The sequence below is a fragment of the Pristiophorus japonicus genome, chromosome 14 (assembly GCF_044704955.1).
Source record: "Pristiophorus japonicus isolate sPriJap1 chromosome 14, sPriJap1.hap1, whole genome shotgun sequence".
In the NCBI taxonomy this organism is placed as follows: Eukaryota; Metazoa; Chordata; class Chondrichthyes; family Pristiophoridae; genus Pristiophorus; species Pristiophorus japonicus.
In genome coordinates this window covers 160,770,115-160,784,232 of record NC_091990.1, presented here as the reverse complement: position 1 = coordinate 160,784,232, position 14,118 = coordinate 160,770,115, and the positions used below count along the sequence as shown (strand labels likewise).

Genomic DNA, 14,118 nt, shown 5'->3' with positions numbered 1-14,118 from the left:
CCTCAGCATTGATTATGTTCCACCTCATGGGATTGAGGATTGATTAACGGACAGAAAACAGAAATTAGGAATAAGTGGGTAATTTTCAGGTTGGTGGGCTGTAAATTGCAAGGATCGGTGCTTGGGCCTCAGCTATTCACAATCTATATCAATGATTTGGATGAGGGGACCAAATGTAATATATCCAAGTTTGCTGATGATACAAAGCTAGATGGGAATGTAAGTTGTGAGGAGGATGCAAAAAGGCTTCAAGGGGATATCGACAGGCTAAGTGAGTGGGCAAAAACATGGCAAATGGAATATAATGTGGAGAAATGTGAAGTGATCCACTTTGGTAGGAAAAATAGAAAGAGAGAGTATTTTTTAAATGGTGAGAGATTGGGAAATGTTAGTGTTCAGAGGGACCTGGATGTCCTTGTACACAAATCACTGAAAGTTAACATGCAGGTACAGCAAGCAATTAGGAAAGCAAATGGTATGTTGGCCTTTATTACAAGAGGATTTGAGTATGAGTAAAGGCACTTTACTGCAATTATACAGGGCCCGGGTGAGACCACACCTGGAGTATTGTGTACAGTTTTGGCTTCCTTACCTAAGGAGAGGATCATCATCCTCATCATCATCATAGACAGTCCCTTGAAACAAAGATGACTTGCTTCCATGCCAAAAAGGGATGAGTTCACAGGTGTTTCAATGAAGGACCTAATATTCCACATCTTGAAAGGTGGAAGATGCCTGTGCGTGGTTTTTTTAACGTGTGGGGGGCCATTGTAAACCAGCCACCACACGGGCTTGACAGAGCTAGGTCTTTGTCCAATGGCAAGGATTACCCAAGACGACTGGAGACCTGCTCTGCTGCACGGGCCTAGTGTGCACAAATATCGCAGTGTGGGCTGACCCATACTGCCCCTGGGCCCTCGCCTCTTCTGGCCCCGAACTCTCGCCTCTCCTGGGTCCCGATCACATCGCTCTACATTCTCTCACCGCTCCTGCTGTACCTGCCCACGCTCCAATCACAAACCTGGATCTTGATGACGTTACTCTTCGCTGCCGTCGCCCTCCTGCACCAGCTCGCGCTGTTCCCTGAAGTAGTATGCCTCCACACTGCTCCAGAGGCCGCTCCTTTTATGGCCCCGACCTGCCGCTGGTGGTCACAATCTCAGAATAAGGGGTCAGCCATTTAGGACTGAGATGAGGAGAAATTTCTTCACTTGGAGGGTGGTGAATCTTTGGAATTCTCTACCCAGAAGCGCTGTGGAGGCTCAGTCATTGAGTATATTTAAGACAGAGAGAATTATATTTTTTGATATTAAAGAAATCAAGGGATATGGGGATAGTGCAGGTGAGTGGAGTTGAGGTAGATGATCAGCCATGATCTTATTGAATGCTGGAGCAGGCTCAAGGGGCTGAATGGCCTGCTCCAATTTCTTATGAAGAGCTTCCAAACTAAACAATGAAAAATTCATTGTTTACAGCTGGAGTACATGCTTCCTTCTCATAAGGGACAAACCAACTTGCAAAGAACCAAAGTTTAGGAATCTCCAAATATGCAAATGCAATACTATTGGAATTTAACCACCACACAGCTTACCAGTGATCACTTCCTGCTAGGATCACCTTAGTGGTTAGGGCATTACCTTTTCAGGGCTGTCTGTAGCTGAATGGAAAGAATCTCAACCCCCACTGGTGGGGCCATGTCCCACTAATGAGCAAGGATGGCTGACCATTGATCAATAGGGCCCTAGCTGACTGCAGATCTGCCTGAGTCAGACGTGGGACACCAAATCTGCTAGAATGGATCAACTCCATTGTAAGCAGACACGTTATTCTTGCAGCCAGCTAAACCCCTGATGGCCCACTTACAGATTCCAGAGCACCAACTCCTGTCATTTCAGCCTATTTTACAGGTACTTTAACCATACACTTAACTTGCTCTTGTTAAAAAATCTGATCCAGATTGTTCCTCATAGTCTAAGCTTCAGACAACCCCATTGCTAGGTGGTAAAACTCGAGTTTGCAGCTAATAAGAACATAAGAAATAGGAACAGGAGTAGGCCATACGGCTCCTCGACCCTGCTCCGCCACTCAATAATATCATGGCTGATCTGATCATGGATTCAGCTCCACTTCCCCGCCTGCTCCCCATAACCCCTTATCGTTTAAGAAACTGTCTATTTCTGTCTTAAATTTATTCAATGTCCCAACTTCCACAGCTCTGAGGCAGCAAATTCCACAGATTTACAACCCTGAGAGAAGAAATTTCTCATCTCAGTTTTAAATGGGTGACCCCTTGTTCTAAGATTATGCCCTCTAGTTCTAGTCTCCCCATCAGTGGAAACATCCTCTCTGCATCCACCTTGTCAAGCCCCCTCATAATCTTATACATTTTGATAAGATCACCTCTTATTTTTCTGAATTCCAATGAGTCGAGGCCAAACCTACTCAACCTTTCCTCATAAGTCAACCCCTCATCCCCAGAATCAACCTAGTGAACCAAAGCAAGTATATCCTTTCGTAAATATGGAAACCAAAACTGCACGCAGTATTCCAGGTGTGGCCTCACCAATACCTTATATAGCTGTAGCAAGACTTCCCTGCTTTTATACTCCATCCCCTTTGCAATAAAGGCCAAGATACCATTGGCCTTCCTGATCACTTGCTGTACCTGCATACTATCCTTTGGTGTTTCATGCACAAGTACCGCCAGGTCTCGCGGTACTGCGGCACTTTGCAATCTTTCTCCATTTAAATAATAACTTGCTCTTTGATTTTTTTCTGCCAAAGTGCATGACCTCACACTTTGACATTATATTCCATCTGCCAACTTTTTGCCCACTCACTTAGCCTGTCTATATCCTTTTGCAGATTTTTTGTGTCCTCCACACACATTGCTTTTCCTCCCATCTTTGTATAGTCAGCAAACTTGGCTACGTTACACTCAGTCCCTTCTTCCAAGTCGTTAATATAGATTGTAGATAGTTGGGGTACCAGCACTGATCTCTGTGGCACCCCACTGGTTACTGGTTTCCAATCAGAGAATGAACCATTTATCACGACTCTCTGGTCTGTTAGTTAGCAGATTCTCTATCCATGCTAACATATTACCCCAACCCCTTGAACTTTTATCATGTGCAGTAACCTGCTATGCACTCTACAGGTCTCCCATTCCCTTCCTGTCTTGAATGGAAAGTGAAGGAGAAATAAAAAGACACCAGAAATACATCAAACTTAAATAAGCTTTCCTTTATCCCTAAGAATGTCAGGACAATGGCCCGGATTTTGTAGTAAGAATAAGAGTGCAGCTATCAATGCTCACAATTATTAAGGAGTAAATCGGACAGCATCTTCCAGAGTCCGCACAAGCGCAATTAAACGTGGAATTCAAGAAGTTGCTGTCAGATTTGCTCCACTCCCCCACAAGCTTCACTACACCGGTACCTCGCCCATAGACTCGGCAGTCAAACACGTGAAGTTGCGGCACTATAACCCACTAAACACAGAAGAAAAAGTTAGGGCCTGTCCATTCAAGCAACCTCTTTAGCACTGAAAATTTAATTTTACAAGTGTGGAGTCTCATTCCTTCAAAATGTAATTATTGTTGGAAACTTAAAAAAAAAATTTATTTACTTTTTCTTTGTCTCTCATCTTAATCCCAACTTTCTTTCCTTCTCTTTATTTTGCTTTCTGCATATTTTACATTGAATTAAATATTCTAACTTACATTTCCTGGTTTAGTCTTCATGCCTCAGTAAGGGTTCTTCAATTTGATTGGTTGAAGAGACACACTGTTGCTTTCCCTCTTCACACAAGTCCCAGATCCCCTGCCGCACTGCTTTGACTATCTGATAACCGCAAGACAGCTGTCAGTGTAATGAACGTCGAGTGCCGCTCGTTCGCTTCTGACCACAAAATTCGGGCCATTCTTAACTACTAAGGAAGTAGTTCCATCATCCAAATTTACTGCACTATTCCCATTTTTCACACGCCAGGGATGAAACTTGGACCCTTCCAGCCGTGGCTCAGTGATAGCACTCTCACCTCTAAGTCAGTAAGTCATGGTTTCAAGTCCCACTCCAGACTTGAGCATAAAATCCAAGCTGACGCTTCAGTGCAGTACTGAGGGAGTGCTGCACGGTCAGAGGTGTCGTCTTTCAGATGAGACGTTAAACTGAGAGCCCATCTTGCCCTCTCAGGTGAAGTAAAAGATCCCATGACACTACTCGACGAAGAGCAGGAGAGTTCTCCTCAGTGACCTGGCCAATATTTATCCCTCAACCAACATCACTTTAAAGAAATTTTTAAAAAGATTATCTGGTCACTAACAAATCTAATTTTTTCTAGTCCTGGCGAAAGGTCATCAACCTAAAAATTACATATAATTACATTTGTTTTCTTTTCTGCAGACTCCAGACCAGCATAGATGATCACAACATCGTATAGCTCACTGAAGTCCTGAAACTTCTAAGACCATTTTATGTAAAATGTACTGCTGTTTACCTTGTGTCCATTTCAATCATTGCAGGCCAAGTGAGAACATGCTGTCATCTTCTACTTAATCACCCAACTCTAAAATGTCACAGTTTATTATTAAAGATTCCATCATGCAGTTGTATCTACTGGGATACAGTGCTTGGAACTTATTATAGGCATTTAAAAACTGCACAATTTGTAATCGTGCCCATCCCACTCAAAAGCCCCCGCTTGTTCTGTTCCAATACATTAGTTATTTCTTTACATTCAAACCCAGCATCTATTTCTTACCATCAATTCCGGGTGGGAAGAAAGATAGCTTGGGAAACTTTCTTTAGCAGACGATGAGGAACAATTGAGTCTGTCCTGTGAAAGTCTAGCTGTTTGAGAAGTTCAATACAGAGGGGAAGAGTTATTAAGGTCAGATTTGTTGCGAGATTCAGTTTAGCACACAGTGACGTTGGACTGCAGTGAGCTCACTGCATTCTGGGAAAAGAAGCAGAGGGTTAACTATTTGCTGCACAGCATTGTTTGCAAATAAAAACTCAGACACATGCTCCGCCCGTTAAACTGTTGTAAAAATTAGTCAACCGATTGGAAGCATTTAAGTGTGTAGAAATGATTAAAAACTGTACAGGTTTATTCTGAACTAGTCACAGTACAGAACAGCAGGACAATAATATAAATAAATTCAAATAATTAGACAGAAACTTGATTGGACTAACAAAGATCACTTGCCATCTACTTGGATTTCCATGTTTTAAGATTTAATTGCTAATAGAGCCCAGAAATCATTAGAAACCCATGACCATCTACAGCTCACAGTACCTGTTCAGACAGATTTTACAAGAGACAGTGACATCTAAAATTGCGTAAGTATATCAATTTGAAATTTAATTCCATTTAAAGTTAATGCTTTAATGTAACACATAAATACAGCACAATATGTACAAGTTACAGTACTTTTGTGTATTTATCCAATGGATTATCCTGGTACTATGTACATTCTCAAACAAAATTGTCCTGTGATTTTCACCTCCAATATCAGATGTTCTGTGACATCTTAATTTTGTACTGACCGATTTGTTCAGTAACAGAGGCCACCTAATGTGATATTGTCTGAAGTGGAGGAAAGGGGTGGCTTTACAGCATCTATGCTGAGTATATCATCCCCAGTGGATTCCATGAAGATTAGTTTGCAGCGAATGTGTACAAATGGTTGTACCACTTATACAACACTAAACCAACTCCAGGTAATATGCTATTCATCCTATTGTTTCATGTGTATAATGTGCAACGTAAATATTCCTTGTAGTTTGTAATTTTAGCCATGTTTAAACATAGTACTTTATGGTTTTGCATTGGATTTTATTCTGCTTAGGCAGGTCACAGTTTTGTTAACTATGGCTATGTTAACAGTCACATTGGTACAATGTAAACTTCTCTTCAAAACAATCCCTTAGAGCAATATGCGCTGCCAGATAACATTTAAAAAAAATCATACAATTAAACGCAAATTATGCGTTACATATTTAGAATGTACCCCGAGATTTGTTCATAACCTAGTAATACATTAAAAATCTTACAGATCGCTTTGGATTTAACAGCTGTTCCAAAGTCATTGAAAATCTTCAGTGCAGACTTCAAGCTTTCGTTGAGGAAGGTGCGCGTTTCCTTGAGGACTTTTGCTATTGGAGACAACAGCAGTTACCGCTGACAGGATGGAAGCCGACGTTGGACCTCCTGGAGTACGGAAAAAGCTCTCCCGATTGATTGACTGAGCACCCTCGGGTGTAGCTGGCACACTAGGCTATAAAATGCAAGCGATCATCAGTAACTATTCAAAGCCAATTACATTTCATTACTTGTAATCATAATACAGTTTGAACATAAGAAATAGGAGCAGAAGTAAGCCACATGGCCCCACGAGCCTGCTCCGCCATTCAATAAGATCACGGCTGATCTTCGACCTCAACTCCACTTTCCTGCACTATCCCCATATCCCTCGATTCCCCTATGCTTTACCACTGTCACCATACCTGCTCCCCATTCATAATGATGGAATAGGCTTACAGCTCTCCATGTTCAGTTAACATGTTGTATTAAATGAAAGTGCGTCAGCAGATCTTATCACAGCTATTAATTCTTAAAGGGCCAGGTGCACCACAAAGTTTTTAACTTTAACAAAATAAACATTGTATTGGGTTCCCAAGAATGTACATTAGAAACTTATGAAGCGGTTATGCATATTGGCATACAGTCAGATCTCAGATGCCTGAACAGCATTCAGAAAGGTAAGCAATCCTTCACTTACTTCAACAAGTAATAATATCCTGTCAAGGACACAAGTGAGTAAATATTGAATTCATTTCATTAGAGGCAGCATAAAACCATGAATTACTTCAGGTACTCAATCCAGTGAAAATTCACTTATGAAGTGCTCTTACTTCTCAATTCTTCTATTTATATTGCTAAGTACAAATTAGACACTTTCACAATGATACTGTTTAATTGCTCAGCTTGAATGATGACTTTTTTTGAACTGTGAAAATTGTGCACATTGTAGTATTCTTTCCATGGCACCCCCACTCCCCCAAAAATTTAGGGACACCACTACTCTACCAGACCCAGAGACGAGATTTGGTCAGTGAATTACCAACGTGCTGAACCGTTACTTGGAGTAGGACCTTTGTTAATCTCCAATTTCCCACATTATAACATCCATATGTTAGCAAGGTAATCGGGGGCACCACAAAGCAATGGGAGCGAACCAAATAAGCAACAGTGTGTAAAAGTATTGGACAAGAATAATTCTTGCACATCTCTTGTGCCCAAGTACATATTTGCACTATAGGTAGGTGCTTGAGTACCTCTCAACTTGGTAAATAATGCATGTTGGGTTTAAAAACTGAAAATGGAAGTTGTAACTTAACGAAGATCTAATAATTACAAAGAAATTACAGCACAGAAACAGGCCATTTGGCCAAACTAATCAATGCTGTTGTTTATGCTCCACATGAACCTCCTCCCACCCCTACTTCATTTAACCCGATCAGCATAACCTCTAATCCTTTCTGCTGCATTTTATTTTGGGGGGGGGGGGGGGAACGGAACTCTAGCTTCCCCTTAAATACATCTATGCTGCCCATTTCAACTATTCCATGTGGCAGCAAAGTCCACATTCTAACCACTCTCTGGGTAAAGAAGTTTCTTCTGAATTCCTTATTAGATTTATTAATGACAATCTTAGATTTATGACACCTAGTTTTGGTTACTCCCACAAGTGGAAACATCTTCTCTACGTCTACCCCATCAAACCCCTTCATAATTTTAATGACCTCTATTAGGTCAACAATAGCCTCTAATTGCTATCCACGATCACTTCCCAGGTAACTCTTCAGCAGTACTTCCCAAAACCACGACTGACCACCTACAAGTTCCCCTCCAAGTTACACATCATCCTGACTTGGAAATATATCGTCGTTCCTTCATCGTCGCTGGGTCAACATCCTGGAACACCCTCCCGAACAGTACTGTGGAAAGACCTTCACCTCACAGACTGCAGTGATTCAAGAAGGCAGCTCACCACCACCTTCTCAAGGGCATCTTGGGATGGGCAATAAATGCTGGTCTTGCCAGCGACAACGACATCCCTTATATGAGTAAAAAGGATGGTGTACAGTTGTGTGGGTGCTAGCAGGAAGCAACCATTCCTCATGTTTGGGTGTAGACAGGGAGTGCGGCAGAGAGATCATGGGGGGAGGCCAGCGATTGCGGGAGTCCACAGTGAGGAAGGACTTCAATTTGTTCATGTCGGAGTTCTGCGTATGCGCCACCCGATGGCTGGGAATAGTTCTGGACGAGGGGTGGTTCTGGATAAGGGAGGTTCAAGCCTTTTAAAGTGAAGTATTTTAACATGTTCATTGTGGTTGTGTGTGTGTTTGAGTCTTAGCTCACCTGTTGTATACTGATCAACGCTACAGGTTGTCCGGGCAGCTGGTGATGAGGAGATACTGGCTTGACAAAGATCATCTTTCCTTGTTGTAGATTTATGTGTCCTGTGAGAGGACTAGCTTGCTCTGGAGAAGCAGTAGCCATTGTAGGCCCTTGACTCACTGAAAAGTGCACCCCGGGATTGATCAAACCAAGATTCTGCAGGGTGAAATTCAGAATTCCTGGGCTGGGACTTTGAATAGGAAAGTGATGACCTGAAGAAGTGATGGATGCTATGTTGGCTTGGCTCATAACAGGAAGAGAGGCTACAGAAGAAGGAACAGCCACTGGACAAGGCAATTTCAGAGGAGTGATATGAGTGGCAGAGAAATTAGCTGGAGAGAAGTCTGAAGTGGTCATTGGTGCAACACCTACAAAAAGAGAGAACATTTTAATAACACACCGTCAAAGCAGAAATTACATTTTTTTGAACCATTATAAAACAAAAAATGCATAATAGATGCAGGACTTTAACTAGATAAAATGTGGACAAACCAGCATGAACAGTAGCAATAGTACACTAGCACAACAATCTTTCCCCTCAGTGCACTAGTCTCATAATGTAATCTGAAAGAAATAAAACACTACTGGAACCGCGCCTATTCTGTACAATTTAGCTCATTGTGCATTTGAGTTAGTGGGTGCATTTTTGTCTTGGGACATGGCATCAAGGAACTGCCCCAAAACATAGAGAAGAGAAAGTAGTTGTATGAAACGAAGAAAAATAACATTGTTGAGGGCACTGGAGTGAAAGATGAAAAGATAAAAATACAGAAATCTGAAGAGTTGACTGAGACGAAGGCTATAATTAGACTGAGGGATTTCAGCCCAGTGTTCTTCATAATTTAATTGAATTTTGTCATACACAAACCTCAGCAGCTGTTCTGACAAAATAACAAAAACTTTTAACAGAATAGTGAAGGGTGCTTTTCTGTGGGTTCACGTAACAGTTATAAAGATGGTTTTGCTCCCCAAACAGAATGGCTGTATCAATAATTAAAGTACATTATTCAATCATCTCAGCCTCAGGACATCGCTGCAAGAGTTCCTCAGGGCAGTGTTCTAGGCACAACCATCTTCAGCTGCTCCATCAATGACCTTCCCTGCATCATAAGGTCAGAAATGGGAATGTTCGCTGATGACTGCACAGTGTTCAGTTCCATTCGCAACTCTTCAGATAATGAAGCAGTCCAGGCCAGCATGCAGCAATATCTGGACAACATTCAGACCTGGGCTGGTAAGTGGCAAGTTACATTCACGCCACAAAAGTACCAGGCAATGACAACCTCCAACAAGATAGCCACCTCCCCTTGACATTCAACGGGATTACCATCAACAAACTGGGGGTGGGTGGGGGGGGGGGGTGGGTCACCATTGATCAGAAACCAGCCAGATAAATACTGTGGCGACAAGAGCAGGTCAGAGGCTGGGTATTCTGCGGCGAGTGTCTCACCTCCTGACTCCCTAAAATTCTTTCCACCATCTACAAGGCACAAGCCGGGAGTGTAATGGAATATTCTCCACTTGCCTAAACGAGTGCAGCTCCAAGAACATTGCAGAAGTTCGACACCATCTAGGACAATGCAGCCCACTTGATTGGCACCCCATCACCACCTTAAGCATTCACTCTCTACAAGCTGCACTACACCAACTTGCCAAGGCTTCTTCGACAGCACCTCCCAAACTCACGACGTCTATCGCCTAGACGGACGACAGGAGCATGGGAATGCCATCACCTGCAAGTTCCCTTCCAAGTTACATACCATCCTGACGTGCACATCCCGTCAACAAATAAATAAAGCTTCAAATGGAGAAACAAAGTTTTTAACAAGCATTGCACAGTTCAAATCTCTTGAACACGAAGGTGTAATCACAAACCTGATAATGGTGAATGGTAAAGCTCCGGTGAGGATACACAATTGTGTTTCATTTCAGGAGACCCCGAATTACTGAAAGATGACTGCTGTGGCAATGGGATGAGGTATCCTGATGGCATTACCGTCTGAAGCAAAATAAAAACAAATAAATAAACTGGGACAAACGGGATAAGAAAATTGAAATTACGAACAGGTTGGATCTCCCTTATCCGGCACCCCCCCTGGTCCGACACGATTCCTGCGGCTGGCGGGCGCATGCGCAGAACGTGACGACCTCCACCCCGACTTTGGGGCCGTGCCACCACCCGACACACTGGGGCCGGGTCGACATCCTTCGCGGCCCGCCAACACCCCCATCCCCACGGGCCACTGACCTCCCCTCATCCGGTAAAATCCCTTATTCAGCACAGGCCAGGTCCCAAGGGCGCCGGATACGGTAGGTACAACCGGTACTAAAACCGTATTGATTCTTTTAAGAGTAAAACTATTCCTTGAAAACAATTTCAGCTTTTGGGCTGGAGGTCCATTTTTCTAATCACATTGATCAATTCAAAGCCAAGATCTCACCTCAGACACAGAATGAAGATGGGCAGGAAATGCAATTGCCACTGGAACAGCTTTTAATGTGGTGGCTTTTCCTTCAGACAAAACAATCCCACGCTTCTCTTCATTCTCCAGGAAACATTCGACACTGTGCTCTAGTTTCTCGGAGCCAAGACTCTTGTCTTCTGGGGCATTGATGAACTCTGGGTCGAGGTGCAGGGCCCTTGGGGAAGCCCGGTTAGCGATCAAACTCCTGCGGGCCTTCAACCTCGCCTGATGAATCTCAAAAAGCTCATCTTCACTTTGTAATAGGCCCTTTAAGGAGAAATGAAGAGAATACATTACATTCTTCCACTTTTAAATTTAGCTTCTAGATTTAGCAGTAAACATAAATGCAAGACATTAAATTATACGCAAGCCTAAAAGCAGTCACGCATCATGGGCAACAATTACTGCACAACTGTTTTAAGACATCAAGATTGTTCCCTGGGATGAGGGTTATCCTAGGAGGAGAGTTTGAGTAGATTGGGCCTACACTCTCTGGAGTTTAGAAGAATGAGAGGTGATCTCATTGAAACATACAAGATTCTGAGGGTGTTTGACAGGGTAGATGCTGAGAGGTCGTTTTCCCTGGCTGGAGAATCTAGGTCCAGGACTCACAGTCTCAGGATAAGGGGTCAGCCATTTAAGAATGAGATAAGGAGGAATTGTGAATCTTTGGAATTCTCTGCCCCAGAGGGTTGTGGATGCTGAGTCGTTGAGTATGTACAAAGCTGAGATAGATAGATTTTTGGACTCTAGGGAAATCAAGGAATATGGGGCTCGGGCAGGGAAGTGGAGTTGAGGTTGAAGATCAGCCATGATCTTATTGAATGGCGGAGCAGGCTCGAAGGGCCGAATGGTCTACTCCTGATCCTAATTCTTATGTTTTAAGATCCATGATAGATACTTATTTTATCAAGGTCTTAAAAGCACAACTGTGAAGATGACAGAAATTTAATTTGCAAGGCCTTGTATCATCGTAAAACACAAAATGAAAAAATAACCAACCATTAGAAGTGTTACAACATATCATTCATTAAAATGAAATAGTCCAGCCTGATCACGGTTTGAAATATGAGCTCAGCTGTGAAACTACCGCAGTCAAATCGCCAACTAAAGACTCATTCGTCACCAACACCAATTCTTGAGGCCAACTGACAGAATGTCAACACAGGAAGGAAATATGTTGGAAAATGACCAGTACTGAACTACAGGCACAGACAGCAATTTATATTGGACCACTGTTCTGTATGAATATTAATTTCATTCGTTAAGAATTTCAGTGGGCAGATATTTGGGTAATGTTTTCAATAAACATTAATATTGATTATCTCACTGTTCACACTACATAATCTTGTATGCTAAAATTAAATTTGAAAGCCAGGTTTGACAAAGCAAATTCAGCACAACCTGAGCCAAGATCTTTCAGTAGCATCAAATAGTTTTTGAACCTATGTCAACAAGTGAACAGAGATATTCATCAACAAGAACAGTTGAGTTTTCCGGCATCTAGCCCGCTCTCATATCTTTAAAGGACACCTCGAAAGGAAACTTTTAACCCAAATGAATTTCCAAATATAATATTAGCAGCATTTTCCAACTGAACTAGATTAATTTGGCACTCAGAAGGTTGTGGGTTCAAGTCCCACTCAAGGGAGGGGCGAGGTCATGGAGCTATTTAAAAATAAGGATAAGAATTTTGAAATCGAGGCGTTGCTTAACCGGTAGCCAATGTAGGTCAGTGAGCACAGGGGTGATGGGCGAGCAGGACTTGGTGCGAGTTAGGACACGGGCAGCCGAGTTTTGGATCACCTCGAGTTTACGTAGGGTAGAATGTGGGAGGCCAGCCAGGAGTGCGTTGGAATAGTCAAGTCTAGAGGTAACACAGGCATGGATGTGGAATGAGCGGAGGCAACGGTGGAGACGGACGATACTACGGAAGGGGAAATAGGCGGTCTTAGTTATGTTGCGGATATGTGGGAATTGCTGGAATTTAACTTGCTAAAACTACACCGTCTACAAGCCCAGAATACTGGTACTCTTTCTGCTGGTTGTCCAACCTGGATCAATCTAACCATTGGTTTTCATCTGGAGTACAGTGTTGTGGAAACAATTCCGGCTCTGCGAGATAGGTCAATCCTTCAAGTTCTATTACCGAGCCAGGCTAGCTGGCCAATCAATAACAGTGCCCTGGAATAGTCTAAAGCTGCTTGGTTGCATACACAAGGAACAAATTGAGTCTTTCACATGTAATCACAGTAGGCAGTGGGAAACTTGTAATCTCATCAGTCTGAGCAGAGTTCTAACCTAATATAGAGGAAAGGAAATTGACTAAAGCACTCTGGTACCTACTTCCCTTTTTGGAAAAAAGCTCAAATAATTAAACTCATAGAATTATCCAGTGGTCCATGCTTGAAAGTGTGTTTGTTTTGTGGAGAAGGAGCAGCGAAGAGAGGGAGTAAGAAATCAGACTAGGCTTGGTTGTGCTGATCTCAGGAACAGCATTTCCGATACCTTGTTCGGGTCACCATTATTCACATACGCCTTGAACAGTGAATGTTGGCAGACTATTTTGTTAGTGTGGAGGGATATCCGAGGCATGCACTACACTATCCTCAACCACTGTTCACACAAGCATACTTTCTGGCAGGAAGACCAGAATAATGGTCCGGAATCTAGCTTGGCAACCCAACAGATCCTGAGGTTAAGTTACAAGCCTCGGTGCTACCTAAGCAACTTGTCATAGACCAGGGGGTCGAGCCAGAACCCAGCTGGTCTGCATGATGCTCAGTACACTTTGCAAGAGACAGAACTGGACCACAGTTAAATGACCCTTACTCTCAGCAGTTATTTAAACGATCTCCAGCATCGAAGCATTGACCACACTCGACCAGCTCCGTTGGGCAGGCCACATTGTCCGCATGCCCGACACGAGACTCCCAAAGCAAGCGCTCTACGTGGAGCTTCGACACGGCAAGCGAGCCTCAAGTGGGCAGAGGAAACCCTCAAAGCCTCCTTGACAAAGTGCAACATCCCCACCGACTGCTGGGAATCCCTGGTCCAAGACCACCCAAAGTGGAGGAAGAGCATCCGGGGAGGGCGCTGAGTACCTCGAGTCTCATCGCCAAGATCAAGCAGAAACCAAGCGTAGGCAGCGGAAGGAGCATGCGTCAACCCAGGCTCCCCCCGACCA

General features: G+C 43.2%; 1 protein-coding gene across 3 annotated transcripts in view; it reads right to left on the bottom strand.

The window, feature by feature from the left end:
• Window positions 1-5,110: 5,110 nt before the first annotated feature.
• e2f8 (E2F transcription factor 8) overlaps window positions 5,111-14,118 on the bottom strand; it is a 34,007-nt gene continuing 24,999 nt past the window's right edge. For all 3 annotated transcript variants that reach the window (XM_070899727.1, XM_070899728.1, XM_070899729.1), the window contains exons 11-14: window positions 10,908-11,198; window positions 10,342-10,465; window positions 8,428-8,834; window positions 5,111-6,280 (exon numbers count right to left, since the gene is read on the bottom strand). In XM_070899727.1, the coding sequence (XP_070755828.1) occupies window positions 6,089-6,280; window positions 8,428-8,834; window positions 10,342-10,465; window positions 10,908-11,198 (1,014 nt within the window). In that variant the 3' untranslated portion in view covers window positions 5,111-6,088. The remainder of the gene's footprint in view (window positions 6,281-8,427; window positions 8,835-10,341; window positions 10,466-10,907; window positions 11,199-14,118) is intronic.